General features: G+C 36.5%; 2 protein-coding genes across 8 annotated transcripts in view; one reads left to right on the top strand and one right to left on the bottom strand.

The window, feature by feature from the left end:
• Positions 1-17,260, top strand: part of STAU2 (staufen double-stranded RNA binding protein 2) — a 434,298-nt gene that overhangs the window by 58,766 nt on the left and 358,272 nt on the right. For all 7 annotated transcript variants that reach the window (XM_069100127.1, XM_069100123.1, XM_069100126.1 and 4 more), the window contains one exon: positions 3,624-3,759. In XM_069100127.1, the coding sequence (XP_068956228.1) occupies positions 3,624-3,759 (136 nt within the window). The remainder of the gene's footprint in view (positions 1-3,623; positions 3,760-17,260) is intronic.
• Positions 6,307-6,798, bottom strand: LOC138170649 (large ribosomal subunit protein eL31-like). The gene has a single exon (XM_069100130.1). The coding sequence runs from the start codon at positions 6,782-6,784 to the stop codon at positions 6,410-6,412; it is 375 nt and encodes a 124-aa protein (XP_068956231.1). The 5' UTR covers positions 6,785-6,798; the 3' UTR covers positions 6,307-6,409.

Raw genomic sequence — 17,260 nt, 5'->3', positions numbered from 1 at the left:
TAATTGGATAGGATCCTTGAGGGCAAGAACAATTTCATTTTATGTTTGTGTCCTCAGAGCCTACTAGATACTTAAGTAATGTTTGTTGAATTGGATTGAACCTAACCTGTGATGATGCCCAATCTCCTGCCTGTTTTAGCCAGATGACTCCATTTTGAGTACTCTACATGCCAGCGAAATGGGGCTACTAATTATTGCTGGTTCTCATTTTATCTTCTCCCATTTCTGGTAGTCTTTGTTCTTTTTTCACATTATTCCTCAGGCCCAGAGAGGACTTCCTCCCTTATCCCCTACCTCAAATTGAGTCCTGCCGGCAACCTTACTTTCCATCAAGGTTTAACCTTGAAACCAAACCTTCCTGACCCCTCCACAGAGTGATTTCTGTTTTCCTAGATTCCTAATAGCCCCTTTTTTGGACTCCTCGTACTCATCCCAATCTACCTCATATCATAGTTATATGTACATACGTATATGACTTCTTTAGGGCAGCTAGGTGGTATAGTGTATAGAATATTGAACTTCTAGTCAGGATAGCACCTCCAGGATGGCTGCTAGCACAGGTTCTTTGATCAGCTTTTCTAAAGGAAAGCAACTCAAAAAGCGTTAACAATCTTACTTTAATCAAACATATATATCATTTACTTAGTTCAGAGAAAAAGTCAGCACCCTGAACTTCAGAGAAAATACAAACAGAAGTTACAAGCAGACAAAAAAATACAGATAGAGAAAATAACACAATTTAATAGACAGGGCTTCTAGTTGTCTGACCATTATTACATGCATACATAATTAGTTACCAGAGGAAGAAATAACCACCAACATCTGGGTTTCCAAAGTCGGCAGGGAGCTGGGGCTCAACATCGGCCCAGAGTCTCATCTAGCCAAATCACACAACTCTTCCCCATAAGTGAGCCCCAAAGCAAAACCACACCTCAGAGTATATATAAAACCTTCTTCAGGGTCAGAGGACATCATAACCTTCTTGACCAACTACCTAATTACAAAGTACCAAAAGGTGGGCCTTCCTGAAAAACAAGCCTCCCCTAAGCAAGTTTCTCTTGTTGGGCTCCAAGGGAGGCCCATTAAGGGGCATAGGCCTATTAAAGGGCAGAGAAGATCTTCAAATCCCCTTACCATTACAAAGACCTGAGTTTGAACCTGCCCGAAACACTTAGTTGTATTACCCTGGGTAAGTCACTTAACCTCTTTGCCTCTGGTGATTGTTGTGAGGATCAAATGAGTTAACATATGTAAACCACTTTTCAAACCAAAAGTACTATATAAATGATGATGAGGATATTTTTGCCTTGCACATAGTAGGTATTTAACAAATGTTTTTTAAAACATGAATTAAATGAAAACTTGACAGCTGGTTAATATGATTATATCCATTAATCTAGAGACAAATTTAATATAACCATTTACAGAATAAAATTTAGAGGAGTAGATATGGGTTGTTGATTATAAGACCTTATTAAATAATGATCCAGGTGCTCCAGCTGTTTCTTCTCTTTGTGTTTCCATGTAAAATGATAGTTATTTGTAATAGATGACTTCATTATTATATTTGGTTTTGCTTTATTTTTATACTTTGTTACCTTTTTTTTCTTAGTTTACCCCCTTTCCTACCATTTTTCCTCACTTAGCTGTTCTGCAATTCAATAAGAACTGTTAAAAGTGAGGTGCTTTAGTTACCACAAGTCGATTTAAGGCAACTGCTAGGGGAGAGCTGATGCTTTGGCAACCCCTAAGGTTCATCCTGATGAGGTCATTTTGGTTTTTCCTTTGTAGCAAGAAGAAACTTGTTTTCTTTTTGCTGTGTATTGTGCCTTAATTGTGAAGAAAGTGGCAAAGAATTAAGACAGTATATTACAGAATCTACTCTGAAAGTTATTTAGTGGACTTTTTTTTTGGCACAAGTTACTAAACAAGAGGTATTTCAAAACACAACTACTTTTACTACCTTTTGTTTAGTATGCTCTTGATAAATGTTTCATAAATTGAATGGAACTGAAACAGTTTGTCCTTTTCCAAGTAAGTTGGGACAACTCTCAGTTATCTAAATTTAAAACCTTGCCTCTTTGGGTTAGTGTCCTTATCTGTAAAATTAGAAGTTTAGGCCACATTAAGAGGGGCTTAATAGTGTCTGGGACCAGTCAGGTGGTCGGGAGGGTGTCTCCTTCTACTCTGCCCTTGTCAGAATGCAGCTGAGCGTTCAGTGTGGGCGCCACATTTTAGAAATGGCATTGAAAAGTTGGAGAGGACAACTAGTATGCTAAAAGTTCCAAGATCATGCAATAGTGAGGATTAGTTGAAGAATTTAAGATGTTGACCTTGGAGAAAAGAAGACCTGGGAGAAGCTAATAGGAAGAGAAGATAATTTTGTTGTGTTTGGACTGAGGAGACTGAGCTAACAGCAGTGGGTGGAAATGTCAGAGGCCAAGTTAGACTGAATGGAAGGAAGAAGCTTCCTCAAAACCAGAGCAGCCTGGGAAGGAACAGATTCCATTTCAGTGGAGACCTAAAGGAGAATCTGGCTGATTCTGGTTATGTTATAGAAGAAATTCCCGTTCTAGTAACTTGAGTTTGGATTAGATGATCCCTAAGGCTCCTTTCAACTCTGAGTTTCTGTGACTGATGAGTTGATCTCCAACGTCTAACACACGGGAGTGCTAGGGGAACAGAATGAAGGTTGGTCCAGCTCTAAAATTGTCTGTGCTAAGTAGGGATTTTTTTTCCCACTATGGTATTGTACTTTATATTCTAAGAATAAAACACCAAATCTAAACGAGTTTGAATCATTTTATACATTCATCCAATACATGTTATTAAGAACAGCATGATCTTATGCAAGTTATCTCTATTGAGCTAATTAAATTTACTTCTTAAAGTTATTTTTACCATGGGGTTTACCAAACTTTCTTTGTATAACATTCTAAATTACCTGTTTTTATTGCTGATATTTAATTTCTTAATTAGCTCCAGATTAGTATGAGTAGTGAATCCCTTGAAGTGATCTGTTTCATGATTTGAATTTTCACTACCTATTTCCTGGAACCAATTCTATATTTTGCTTACAATAATATTTTTATAATATATTAATTATATTTAATAATATATCTGTCATAGTTTACCTATAATTATAATTTTGAATAGTAAAATTTTGAATAAGGTAAAGAAACATTTTTTTCTTTTTGGAGGGCAGTTGGTGTTAAGTGACTTGCCCAAGGTCACACTAGTTTTTGTGTTAAGTGTCTGAGGCCAGATTTGAACTCAGGTCCTCCTGACTCCAGGGCTGGTTCTCTATTCACTGTGCCACCTAGCCACTCCAGAGGTGAAGAAAATTTTGAGAGCTGTGTACTTTATTTCTTTGGAATGGATTACCAGAAAGCACTAGATTTAAAACTCAGAAAAAAGAAAGAACTACTTCTGTACTTTGTTTTATCTGTTCTGATAGTAATTATATTCCTGGAATAAGAAAATCATATAGATGGCTGTCTATATAGAATGTCACTGTCCTCTTTTTCTACTTTTTACTCATGATAATAAAATACAGCTATAAGTATAGATTGTATTCTTTGTTGTAGAAGTATTTTACATGTATTTTTCTTTTCTTTAAACAGGCAGTATCACTCCAACAGTGGAACTAAATGGTCTTGCTATGAAAAGGGGAGAGCCTGCCATCTACAGGCCTTTAGATCCAAAGCCATTCCCAAATTACAGAGCAAATTACAACTTTCGGGGCATGTACAATCAAAGGTCTGTATGTCTTCAATTGCTTTTTGCTTTGATGTTGTTATTATAATTTGTTTAAATTATGATTTTATTTATTTAAAACATTTAAAAATTATTTAGTATTTTATTTTCCCCCAGTTATATGTAAAAACAAATTTTAACATGTGTTTTTTTTTTTATAACTTTTGAGTTCCAAATTCTATCCCTTCCTCCCTCCCTAACCCCGCATTGAGAAAACAAGGAAGTTGATATAGTTTACACATGCAAAACATATCCATAATCGTCATTTTGTGAAAGAAACCATAGAGGAAAAAAAAGCCTCAGGGAAAATAAAGTAAAAAAAAGTATGTGTCAATCTGTATTCAGACACTATTGGTTCTTTCTCTGGGGATGGACAGCATTTTTCATTATGAGTCTTTCAGAGTTGTCTTGGATCATCGTATTGCTGGGAATAGCTAAATCATTTACAGCTAATTATCTTACAATATTGCTGTTACTTTGTACATAATACATTTCACTTTGTATCAGCCCATGCAAGTCATTCCAGGTTTTTCTGAGAGCATCCTGCTCATAATTTCTTCTTCTTTTTTTTTTAAAGCAATCGGGGTTAAGTAACTTGCTCAAGGTTACATGACCAGTTATTTCTTGGTGTGGTGCTGAGTATCTGAGCCCGGATTTGATCCGGATCATCCCGACACTGGAGCCGGTGCTCTTACTCGCTGAGCCACCTGGCTGCCCCTAAGCAATTGGGGTTAAGTAACTTGCTCAAGGTTACACGGCCAGGTGTTTCTGGGTGGGTGCTAAGTGTCTGATCCTGGGATTCGATCTCTAGTTCATCCCGACACTGGGGCCGGTGCTCTTACTCACTGTGCTACCTGGCCTCCCCCTCATAATTTCTTATAGTACAATACCATCATAATCACATACAACAACTTGTTCAATCATTCCCCAATTGATGGGCATCCCCTCAATTTCTAATTCTTGCTCTTTGGGCACAGTTCCAAATTGCTCTGCAGAATGATTGAATCGGTTCACAACTGCGATAGTATATTAATGTCTCATTTTTGCCATGTGCTCTCCAACATTTGTCATTTACTTTTTCTGTCCTAATAGCTACTCTAATAGGGATGAGATAGTACCCCAGAATTGTTTTAATTTGCACTTTTCCAATTAAGAGTGAATTAGAGTATTTTTTTCGTATCACTATAAATAGCTTTAAATTGTCATATCATTTCATGCAAGTCTTTCAGTTTTTCTGAAATCCACTTGCTCACCATTTCTTATTCCATGACTTTCACATACCATGACTTGTTCAGCTATTCCCCAATTGATGGACATTCCCTTACAAAAAGAGCATTTTTGTACATGTGGTTCCTTTTCTTTTTTATGATCTCTTTGGGATACAGACCTAGAAGTGGTATTGCTGGATCAAAGAGTATGCACAGTTTTATAGCACTTTGAGTATATTTCCAAATTGTTCTCCAGAATAGTTAGATCAGTTCACAACTCCACCAACAATGCATTAGTGTTTCAATTTCCCTACATCTTTCCAATATTGATAATTTTCCTGTTTTGTTATGTTAGTCAATCTGATAGGTATGATGTGGTACCTCAGAGTTGTTTTAATTTTCATTTCTCTAATCAATAGCAATTTAGAGCATTTTTTGAATGATTATAGATAGCTTCAATTTCTTCATCAGAAAACTGTTCATATCCTTTGGGGAATGACTTGTATTCTTTTAAATTTGACTCAGTTCTCCACGTGTTTTAGAAATAAGGCCTTTATTAGAGATACTGGCTGCAAAAATTGTTTCCAGCTTTCTGTTTTCCTTCTTATCTTGGTTGCATTGGCTTTGTTCATGCAAAACCTTTTAAATTTAATGTAATCAAAATTATCCATTTTGTATTTCATAGTGTTCTGTCTCTTGTTTAGTCACAAATTCTTCCCTTCTCCATAGACTTGACAGATAAACTATTCCTTGATCTCTTAACTTGCTTAGTTTCATCCTTTATGTCTGAATCATGTACCTATTTTGACCTTATCTTGGTATACAGTGCAAGATGTTGGTTTATGCCTCTTTTCTGCCACACTGTTTTCCAGTTTTCCCAGCAGCTTTGTCAGATTTGTCAGTTCTTATCTCAGAAACTGGAATCTTTGGGTTTATCAAACAGTAGATTATTATAGTTGTTGATTATTGTGTCTTGTGTACCTAACCTATTCTACTGATCCACCACTTTGTTTCTTATTCAGTACTAAGTAGTTTTGATAATTGCTGCTTTATAATGCAATTTTAGATCTGGTGTGACTAGACTGTCTTCCCTTGCATTTCTTTTCATTAATTCCCTTGATATTCTGGACCTTTTGTTCTTCCAGATGAATTTTATTATTTTTTCTTGCTCTATAAATTTTTTGGTAGTTTGATTGATATGGCACTGAATAAATTAATTTAGGTTAGAATTGTTATTTTTATTATATTAACTTGGCCTACCCATGAACAACTGATATTTTTCCAGTTACTTAGATCTGACTTCATTTGAGTGAAAAGTGTTTTGTAATTGTGTTCATATGGTTCCTGGGTTTGTCTTGTCAGGTAGACTCCCAAATATTTTATATTGTCTACGGTTACTTTTTTTTTTTTTGACATTTTATAACTTTATTTAAATGAAGTTCACTTTAGTTTTCATCCACATTGACTGTATGTAGGGTCTTGAAAGTGGTGACAGGTACATAAGTAACCAGTGTATACAGCTTGTTTGGTGGCTCTTCATTCTCATTGCATATCCTGGACAAATGCACTTGGATACAGTATGAGACATTTCTTATTCCTTTGGCCCAAACATTTTTGTTGAGTCTGGTGTCAGTGTGTACATCTGGAGTTCCCATTTCTTTATTGGAAAATTTGTGGATTTCCTTTAGAGCCTGAGGAGCTTGCTTTTTGAAGCCGACTCCATGAATCCTCTTGTGAATGTTGATGGTATACTCTCTGGACACCTCACTGATAGTAGAACATCCCTTCTTTTTCTCTCTATCTTTATTTGCAGGAGCCATCCTGCCTGGGACCAGGTCAGAAAAAAAAGCTACAGTTACTTTAAATTGAGTTTCTCTTTCTATCTCTTGCTGCTGGATTTTGTAGTGATAAATAGAAATGCCGATGATTTATATGAGTTTATTTTATATCCTGCAGCTTTGCTAAAGTTGTTAATTATTTCAAGTAGTTTTTTTAGTGGTTCTTTAGAATTCTCTAAGTATACCATCGTATCATCTGCAAAGAGTGAGTTTTGTTTTTTCAGTGCCTATTCTAATTCCTTCAATTTCTTTTTCTTCTCTTATAGTTAAAGCTAACATTTCTCGTACAATGTTGAATAACAGTGGTGATAATGGACATCCTTGTTTCACCCTAATCTTAATGAAAATGCTTCTAGTTTATCTCCTTTACATATAGTGCTTGCTGATGGTTTTAGATAGATGCTACTTATGATTTTAAGGAAAACTCCGTTGATTCCTTTGCTCTCTAGTGTTTTTAATAGTAATGGGTGTTGTATTTTGTCAAAGCCTTTTTCTGCATTTATTGAGATAATCATATGATTTCTGCTAATTTTGTTATTGATATGGTCAATTATGCTGATAGTGTTCCTAATATCTAACCAGTCCTGTGTTCCTGGTATAAATCCTACCTGGGCATAGTATATTATCCTTGTGATGCATTGCTGTAATCTAAGAGCATAAACTTCCTAAGGGCAGTAATGGTTTGTTTTTGTCTTTGTATCTCCCAGCACCTAGCAGAATGCCTTGTACATAGGAGGAGGGTAATAAATGTCTTCACCCCAATATTTTTATATGTGTTCATATTCACCTAAGGTTATATAATTTGTATATAGTAAGCTTATAAATTATCAAAGAACATTTTTAAGTAATACAGTTGAAAAATTGCTTATTTCCCCCTACATCACAATTTTTGTTGAGTTTGTTGTTTTGCAGAGCCATTGTTTTTAATTCAATTTACAATTCTTATTGCTGTGTCATTCCCTGTGACATTTTCATTTATTTAACAAGGGTTTATTTTATGACTAATTTCTGCCTAGTGTTGTATTATTTGCTTTGACTGGTTTTCTTCACAGTTTGAGCTTATTATCAGGAAAATTTTGTATAATGTACAATTACTAGGACATTTTTTGAGGGACTGTAGAAGTATGCAGAAGATACATCTAATTACTCTCTAAACTTTGTATAATTTTGTGGGAGTTGTAAATGTAGTAGATTTTAGTAGATACCAACTAGTTTCTTGAATCTACTTAAGATTATAGACATTTGAAATCACTTGGAATTTTCTGCCAGGACATTTCTTTTCCTTTGCTTTTTAAATTTGGAGAAGTAACATGCTATAATAGAGCTAGCCTTCAACTTGGAATCAGAGGTCACAGGTTTGAGTCCTTGCTTTGGTCCTTACTCTGAGTCATTTACTTTATGTTCTCAAAATTTCAGTTTACTCTTTGTAAGGCTATTATATTATTTGCACAACCTACCTTATAGGGCTTTTGAAAGAAAAGTAATTTGTAAATTTCAAAGTGTTGTACAAATATGGATTATTATAATTGCTTTCTCAACTTTAGTTTCAGCAAATATTAAGTAAAACCCAAGGTATTGAGTTACAAAAAGTGAAAAACATGTCTCCATCCTCAAGGAAATAGAGTCTAATAGAGTATAAATCATATCTATTTTTTCATTAATGGAATAACTTATAAAGAAACAATTGCACAACATATGTTACTCCTGAGGGTTCAATATATTTTGTCCATTGATGGAAGTGTAATCTCACTGGTGTGGAAGCTCCCTCCTTAGTGCAGATTGCAAACCATGAACATATCATTTTGATTCTTGTCCTACGTCTGCAAATTCTCTATAAAGTACCCAACATGATGGAAGATTTTTAAAAAATATTTTGCATATAACATAGCAGCATTCAGACTATTTTACTCTCATTCCTTCCTTTTCTAATCACAGATACTCTTTTTTTTTTTTAAACAACAAGCATTTATTAAGTACGTACAATGTTCTAGACAGTATGTTAGTGGTTGGGGATACAAAGATAAAAGAGAAACAGTCCTTGCCCTTAAGGATTTTATATCAAAAAGGGGAGATGATATATACACATACTGATATACATAAAACATTACAGAGCTCTAAAAGGTAACCTTAGGAGGGAAGGCACTAGAAACTGGGGGCGGTAAGCAAAAGACTCATGCAAAAACTGGTTTTAAACTGTGGAAAAAAAAAAACGGATTTAGAGAGGCAGAGGTGAGAAGGAAATGCATTCTCAGATTGGCAGGAAGAGAGCAGGGAAAGGGACCTAGAACAGAAGCATGGACATGGCTCTGTTCTAGGCTCTCTTCTCTTTTGCTTTTATAATAATTATCTCACCAGCTCCTAAGGATTCAGTTAACTTCTCTACATAGATAATGCCCAGATCCACATGTCAAATATCAGTGTCCCTCTCTCAAGTTCCAGGTTCATATCAACAATTGCCTAGGACATTTTGAACTGGATGTCCAATAGGAATTTCAAAAGAAACATGTTCAAAACAGAATTTTATCTTCCCTAAAAAACTCATTCCTCTTCCATATTTTAAAGGAAAACAGCATCCTTCTAATTACCTAGGCTCCCAAACTTAGTGTCATTTTTGTTGTTACTCACAATCAATTGTTAAATCTGATCAAGTCTTGTCATGTGTCTGAGGAATAGTAGTGATTGGCTATTGGCTGGACCATAGCATGCATGAAGGCTGATTGGGTTGAGGGTGAGACTAATAATGTAATAAGACTAGAAAACAAAAAGATTGTCTTTGATCCAAGAGATAATAGGTAGCCACTAGAGTTTATTGAGCAGGAGGATGGCATCCTTGCATTTTAGGAAGACTGGTACAAGGAGAGACTTAAGACAAGAAGATTAATTAGGAAACTATTACAGCACCTAGGACAATAGAGATGAAGTACTTAAGGGAAAATTATTATGGAAGTAGACATGATAAGGTTTGGTAACTAATCACAGATACTCTTAAAAAAATTTTTTTTAGAGAAGGGAAAGTAGGGCAGTTGGGGTTAAGTGACTTGCCCAAGGTCACATGGCTAGTTTTGTGTTAAATGTCTGAGGTTGGATTTGAACTCAGGTCCTCCTGACTCCAGGGCCAGTGCTCTATTCACGGCACCACCTAGCTGCCCCAAATTACACATATTCTTGATGTCTTTTAACTCGTAATCATGTAGGCCATGTCTACTAATACGCTATAGCCCACTTTTGCTTATTATGTGTCTTCTATTAGGTCATCTGCAATCTTCATTATTCTGAGGTCAGAGCATTCCATAATTTACAGGCTTGTAGCATCACTGAAATAATACTGATATTAAAAAGATTGACTTTTGTGGTTTGTTTAGATTGGGATAATTGAAAAGAAATCTGGGGGATGGCCAGGTAGCACAGCGAGTAAGATCACCGGACCCAGAGTCGGGATGGCTTGGGATCGAATCTGGGCTCAGACACTTAGCACCCACCCAGAAACACCTGGCTGTGTAACCTTGAGCAAGTTACTTAACCCCAATTGCTTAGGGGTGGCCAGGTGGTGCAGTGAGTAAGAGCACTGGTCCCAGAGTTGGGATGACCTGGGATCAAACCTGGGCTCTGATGCTTAGCACCACACCCAGAAATAACTGGCTGTGTAACCTTGAACAAATTACTTAACCCCAATTGCTTTAAAAAAAAAAGAAACAAAAGAAATCTGGGCAACATATGTTTTTCATCCAATTTGCTTTTCCATTGTAACTGGTGAGGCCAGGTTTTTTTTTGAATGAACTTATATCATTGAGAAAGCCATCTAGTTTCCCATGCTTGAATCGATGCTGTAACATCTTTAAACCATGGACAGAATATCTTCAAGTATATGTTACCAAGTTTTATGTTCCACTTGATGTTGATGTTCAGAGGATGACTGAAAAAGTTATTTTTATCTTAGAGTCTGGTATGATTTTTAGAACATCCATGGGAAATATTTTGTTTAAGGACAAAGACAACTAGATTTTAGTAATCATCAAAAAAATAGGCACTGGTCTATTGTGTGCCCGAAGTGATCTGCTTAGAAAATTGTTTGTGAATGCCTCTTGTTTTCTTATTTAAGGATTCCCTTAGATACAGGTGTATATCATTCTTTGGCACCCCACCCCCTTAATTCTTTTAGAATCTTCCCTTATTTGAAATAACTTGAAAATCAACTCCTGGGTACTTTTGATATTCTGTTAGGTCCAGCATAGATTTTTTTCTTTCATCTGTATTTGGTTCATCTCATCAGGTTCCATTGTTTCTTCTTACATCAGGTACTGAGTTGTTAGAGTAAAATGTGGTGGTTCCACTAGCCTTGCTGATGTGAATATTCTGAATATGCTGATGTGAATGCTAGCATATTTACCTCATTTTATAACTATTTGTTATCCTTTCAGTTTTGTCTACTTATGATCTTGGGAAAATGTGACATAATTGGGTCTTATGCCAAGATTTCTGTAGGCATTTTTTCTCCTTAAACTACATTTTTTTGTTTTGTGATATAGTACTACTCATAAAATTCCATTATGTCTTCCCTTATTTTTAAAAAAATAAATGAGTTTATTATCTAAACTGGTATTATCTTTGACTTCCACATTTCTGTTTGGCAAAGAGATTATGTATTTTCTGGCTGAGGTAGTTTTTGGGCTCTTTTGGGTGCCATTCATTACAGTGATTTAAAAGAAATATGTCAAGCATGTCTTAGAAATAGTGATAGTAAGAATTAGTATCTTTACTGTCACCCATTTCACATGTTTTTGGAGTCAACAGTTTGTTTAAATTGGATTGTAGTTTCTACAATCAAATAGTTTTCTTTTTGCTTTTACTTCTGATTTGCTATTGATTTTGATACTTGTTCTAACCAATGAATAATTAACTATATACAGACACTTGATTCAGAAATTACTGGTCATGTCAGTAACCAATTATGTAATTCTGTTATGGAGGGTGAAAGGTGAAATGATTGGGGAAACAAAGGTTCAAGCTTCTGAGCATTTTGATTTATTAAGCCAGGCCTGCACAACTTGGCTGTAGGTAGGGGCCAGAATTAAAATAGGCTAAACTTCTTTGGGTCACAGATAATTTAGTCACTAGAGACAGAATGACAGTGGTTGGTTTCTGTGGGTCTATAACATCAGTCATGGCAGCATACCTGGGGACTGCTGCTGTGAATAATTTCAAGGACCTAATCACATAGTATAATGAATTCTCTATTCAGCAATAAACTAAACATTGTTCAATAAAGCATAACATTCAAAGCAACATCCTTAAGCAAAATGCATATATGTATATGTCTCATAATACTCAGTATATCATATAGTGCATAGCGTATATCATTGAATTCATTAGCATAGTAGCCCCAAAACACTTGTTTACACAATCAGGGGATTGATTCAGTCAAAGGCAAGACTCAATCAAAGGCACTTGATTGGCTAGAGCTCACATTCAAGTCTCTGACTGGCTAAAACTCAATCCAGAAAAACAGAAAAAAATCCTACTTTGCTTGCTGTTATAGGGTCATGTGACAAACAGGGTTGTGCAGCGGCAACCCACCTGCCAAGTTACATGATTGGCACAATGGTGACTAGAAGAAGGCAGGTTAAGTGGGGGCACAGACAAAGCACTAGTTACATCTTGGCTTTCTTTTATATCCTCTACATTTTTTGTGACCCACTCGAAATCCTTTGGCTGGCTGAAAGCGATCCACAGGCCCTATGTTGTACAGGCCTATATTAAATAATGCGTGCCAGTTGCCTAAACAAATCAGTACCAGTACAGAGGGTGACATATTTTTATATGCCAAAACAATTAATCAAATAAGACTAGTTAAAAGAAAACAGTGCAACATTAGGTAATTTGATTTCTAATTGGACTAAAGATTAGGGACTTTCTAAATTGGGAGGGGGAGAGTAAGCAGATGCAAGTCTCTGAAATTAGAAAAAGAGGTTTTTCACTCCTTCCAATTGTCTGTATAAACAAAGGAACATGGGAACAACAACTGATTGATCAGTATGGGTCCAGTTTTCAGATGAGACATATAGGTTGCTTGAGATGTACAATTGTGAGAAAGTTCCTTGAAACAATCTTTGAATTTGACCAGGTTTCTGATTAGATTCTTAGGTAAGGGTATCTAAACAGGTGGACGTGGTCTAGTTTTCCAACCATGCAGGGGTAGGTTCAAACAATGCAACAAAGTTTTCTTCCAATTCCAATAGCTGAATAACGTTTTCTCACAGCATAGAAATTGGATTATACCAATAATTACAATAGAAAGGGAACTGAGCTAACTCCCGAATTGGATCACAATATGGAGTCAATGTGATTCATTCAAACTCCCACAAGTAACCACTTGCTGTTCTAATCCCCTTAATTCCCCCACTATTAAGGTATAATCTTTTTTTTTGGATTATTTTTTAGTGCTAGGTATATCTATCACTTTCTGTTTCTTTTCTTTAGGGAAAATGTTAATTAAACTTTTTAGTGGTCTAAAAGACTTTTGCCTCATCCATTTCTTCAGCCCGAACCATATTTTCCAACATGATTTTCACTTTCTTCTCTTGGGCCCAGTTTTTCATGGAAGTGCTGACTATCAAGGCATATGACGATTTAGTTTTGAATATCTCGTCAAATTCTTCCTTTAATTTTTATACTTCTTAAATTTCTTGCAATAGATGTTAGCACAAAAGCTGTAGTTATCACAGAATTACAGGGTCTCAGAGGCTAATTATATACGGAAAAAATCTTTTCTCCCTTGTATCTGACAAATGATCTTCTTGTTTGAAGACCTGAGGGGACTCCCATTCCTTCTTGGGGCAGTCTGTTTTACTTTGGGACAATCCTAGTTGTGAGGAAGTTTTCTTTACATACCCTTAAAGGTTGTCTTTTCCAGGCAAAACTTGAATGAATAAACATACAAACTGCATTTAAGTGCTTAATATGTTCCTGGCACTGTGTTAAGTACTGGTAATACAAAAATATAAAACCAATACAGTCCTTGTTCTTATGAGCTTGTCTCTTAATGGGGAAGACAACATGTCTGGGGAGTGGTGGTCAAGGAGGAGGCTTTGGTCAGGGAAGTCACAGGGGTTGTGAGTAGAATCAGGAGCAATTAATCTGTCCTCATCAGGAATGGTAGTGATGATGTGATTCCTATTTCCAGAGCAAGAAATGGAAAGCCCAGTGATGTAGGGGACATGTCTTGAGAAGTGACATGGAGTGAAAATGGCTTGGCAATAACTATGTAGGGGTCCATGTTGGACTAGAAATGTGAATCCTCATCAGATTCTCAAGGCTCCAGAGTGGTAGGTAAAGTGCTGGGTTGCAAGTAGAATCTGGGGAACATAGTGTTCCATTCCTACTGTCATCCTGTATTTCTTCTATCTTTTTGTAGTCTTTGAAAAGTCTAACGTAGATGTCTCCACTTTCTCTCCTCTCACTCTCTTCTTAACTGCTTATAGTTTGTCTTCTGACCATATCATTCCATTGAGACTGCTCTTTCCAAAGTTTCTGATAATCTCTTATTTGCCAAACCTAGTGACCTTTTCTCAGTTACCATTCTTCTTGATTTCTCTGCAGCCTTTGACACTGTTGATCACTCTCTTCTTGAAGCTCTCTTCTCTTTAGGTCTTTAGGACACCATTCTCTCCTGGTTCTCCTGACTCTGCTTCTTTTCTGTCTCCTTTTCTGGATCCTCTTTCAAATCATTTCCTCTTACTGTAGGCATCCCTCGTGAATCAGTTCTAGACCCTTTTCTTTCTCCTTCTATACTACTACACTTGGTGATCTCATCAGCTGCCATGGATTTGATTACCATCTCAATGCTGATGATTCTCAGATCTTCCTATATTACCCAAATCTCTCTGCCGACCCTTAGTCTCTCATCTCCAACTGCTTTTCAGACATGTTGAACTGAATATCCAGTAGACATCTTAAGCTCAACATGTCCAAAACAGAACTCATTATCTTTCTCCTTAAATCTCCTCCTTCCTCCACTTCCCTAGTATTATAGAGGGCAAAGCCATCCTCCCAGGCCCTCAGGTGTGCAACCTGGGAATCATACTGAATTCTTCACTATCTCTTACTCCCCATATCCAAGCTTTTGTCAAGACCTGTTGATTTCGCCTTTGTAACATGTGTTGAGCATGCCCATTTCTCTTCTCTGACACTGCCACAACTTCAGTGCAGCCATTCATCACCTCATGCTTGAATTATTACAATGGCCTGCTTGTGGGTCTGCCTGCCTCATTTCTCTCCCCATTTCAACCCATACTCCATTCCTCCACTAAAGTGATTCTCAAGCACAAGTCCAAATACATCACCCCAATCCACCCTCCCCCCAACCTCAACAAACTCCAGTAGCTGCCTGTAGCCCTCAAGAGCAAATACAAAATGCTCAAGGTGTTTTATAACCTAGCCCCCTCCTACCTTTCCATTCTTTTTACACCTTACTCACTAACACATATTCTTCAATCCAATGCCACTGGTTTTCTGACTATTCTAAGAACAAGACACTATCTTTAAGCTCCAGGCATTCCTCTGGCTGCCCCTTATTCTTGGAACACTCTCCTTTAGAACTCCTTGGCTTACTTTAAGCCCCAACTAGAGTCCTGTGTTCTATGGTAAGCCTTCTGCAACCCCTCTTAATTTCACTGCCTTTCCTCTGTTATTTCCCATTTACCTTGTATATAGCTTGCTTTGTATATATTTGTTTACATGTTGTCTCCACCATTAGATTGTGAACTTGGCACAAATCCTGGCAAGTGATAAGTGCTTAATAAATGTCTATTGATTGATAATGTGCAGATGGCCCAGTTTCTTCAGCGGATCCTCATATGATCTGATCTTGAGGCCCTTTACCATCCTTGTCACCCTTTTTGGGGTATTCTCTAGCTTATGTCCTTCCTAGAGGTGGCACCCAGAAACTGACTTGATATTCCAGATATGATCTAATTAGGTTAGCATATAGTGAAAACATTGTGTATTAATGTACTGTTTTCAGTTGCCAAGTTGACTCATCCCAAGTTTGCAATCCACTACAAGGCTGAGATCCTTTTCAGCTTAACTGATCTCTAGTCATAACTCTTTCATTCTATACCTGTGAAGTTGGTGTTTTTTGAACCCAAGCCTAAGATTCTAGATTTATCCCTATTAAATTCCATCTTTGGCTGAAGGTTCTATCCTTTTGAGATATTTTTGGGTCCTAGCTTTGAAAATGCATTAGCTATTGTCATTTATGTTTGTAATGATGTTTGCTTTTTATGTATGTTGCAGGCTGCCATGATTAGTTGTCATATAAAATGATGTACCTTGTTGCTTTGGGGCATAACTCCTTTATTCATCTCCTCTGGGAGAACCTTTGAACCCTCCTTACTTTTAGCTACTGCTTGTTTTGGTCTTCTGATTTTATTTGTAGTGAGACTCTCAATGTGGATGTCATTTTACACTCCACTTAGCAGAGATTCATTGACCACTGTTAAAAAAATGACAGCAAAAGTATCAACAGTGAAATTATTGTTTTTGATGATATCAGGCTTGGGTGATTTATTATACCCTCTGTTCCTTTTCTGCCATTAATAATTTTTGCTGTAGAAGGGGAAAGGAAATGCATAAGATTGTTTTGTACTTTTTTGTTTTGTGGGTTGGCTGTGTCCATTTTTCTCTGTACTTAGTTAATTTGGTCCTCAGACTACAGACACTCTATCTCTAGAACTGTTCTTGAATTCTTTCAAGCTCAGTAGAACTTTTCAGAGTGCATATTCTGTGTATATTTGAGAACACAAAAATCTCCATGACACAGTGAGGAATTGAAATAGGATTTTTTGGGGAAGATATTATGTTTTCATGAACATATTTATTATGTGTAATGTTAGGATGCTTTGTTTGGAAATTTTATTTTATCTTGATTTTTGATACCATGTTGAAATTGTATTGAGAATTTGATTTTCTCAGTGTTTTTAAAGACATCTAGGAGATTTATGAAGTATCTTTGTAGTTTATTTTTGTTTAGTAAACAATGGAAATTGAAAATATTAAAACAAGTTTTAAAGTGGACAAAGACTTTATTTAAAATGCTTAAAGACAGCTGAGATTTTAGGTAATGAAAATAACTAGAATATTACATTTTAGAGGGCCATTTTACAAAATAAAAAAAACACCTTAAAACGAAGTACACCCTATGTTAATCATTGTTGTGATGACAGGGTGCTCTTTCCTTCCTTCTTTCCTTCCTCCCTCCCTCCCTCCCTCCCTCCCTCCCTCCGTCCCTTCCTTCCTTCCTTCCTTCCTTCCTTCCTTCCTTCCTTCCTTCCTTCCTTCCTTCCTTCCTTCCTTCCTTCCTTCCTTCCTCCCTTCCTCCCTCCCTCCCTCCCTTCCTCCTTTCCTCTTGAACTTGTACTATAACCAATTTCTGCCTTTAATTAAGATACATTTCCCCCAAAC

The sequence above is a fragment of the Petaurus breviceps genome, unplaced genomic scaffold (genome assembly GCF_028583685.1).
Source record: "Petaurus breviceps papuanus isolate PSGF00001 unplaced genomic scaffold, PetGlider_PUasm1.0 38, whole genome shotgun sequence".
Classification (NCBI taxonomy): domain Eukaryota; kingdom Metazoa; phylum Chordata; class Mammalia; order Diprotodontia; family Petauridae; genus Petaurus; species Petaurus breviceps.
This window is presented reverse-complemented; position numbering and strand designations above follow the sequence as displayed.

Excerpts from the sequence above, each read along its gene's own strand:
- LOC138170649 (XM_069100130.1), bottom strand. The coding sequence starts at position 6,784 with ATGGCTCCTGCAAATAAAGATAGAGAGAAAAAGAAGGGATGTTCTACT.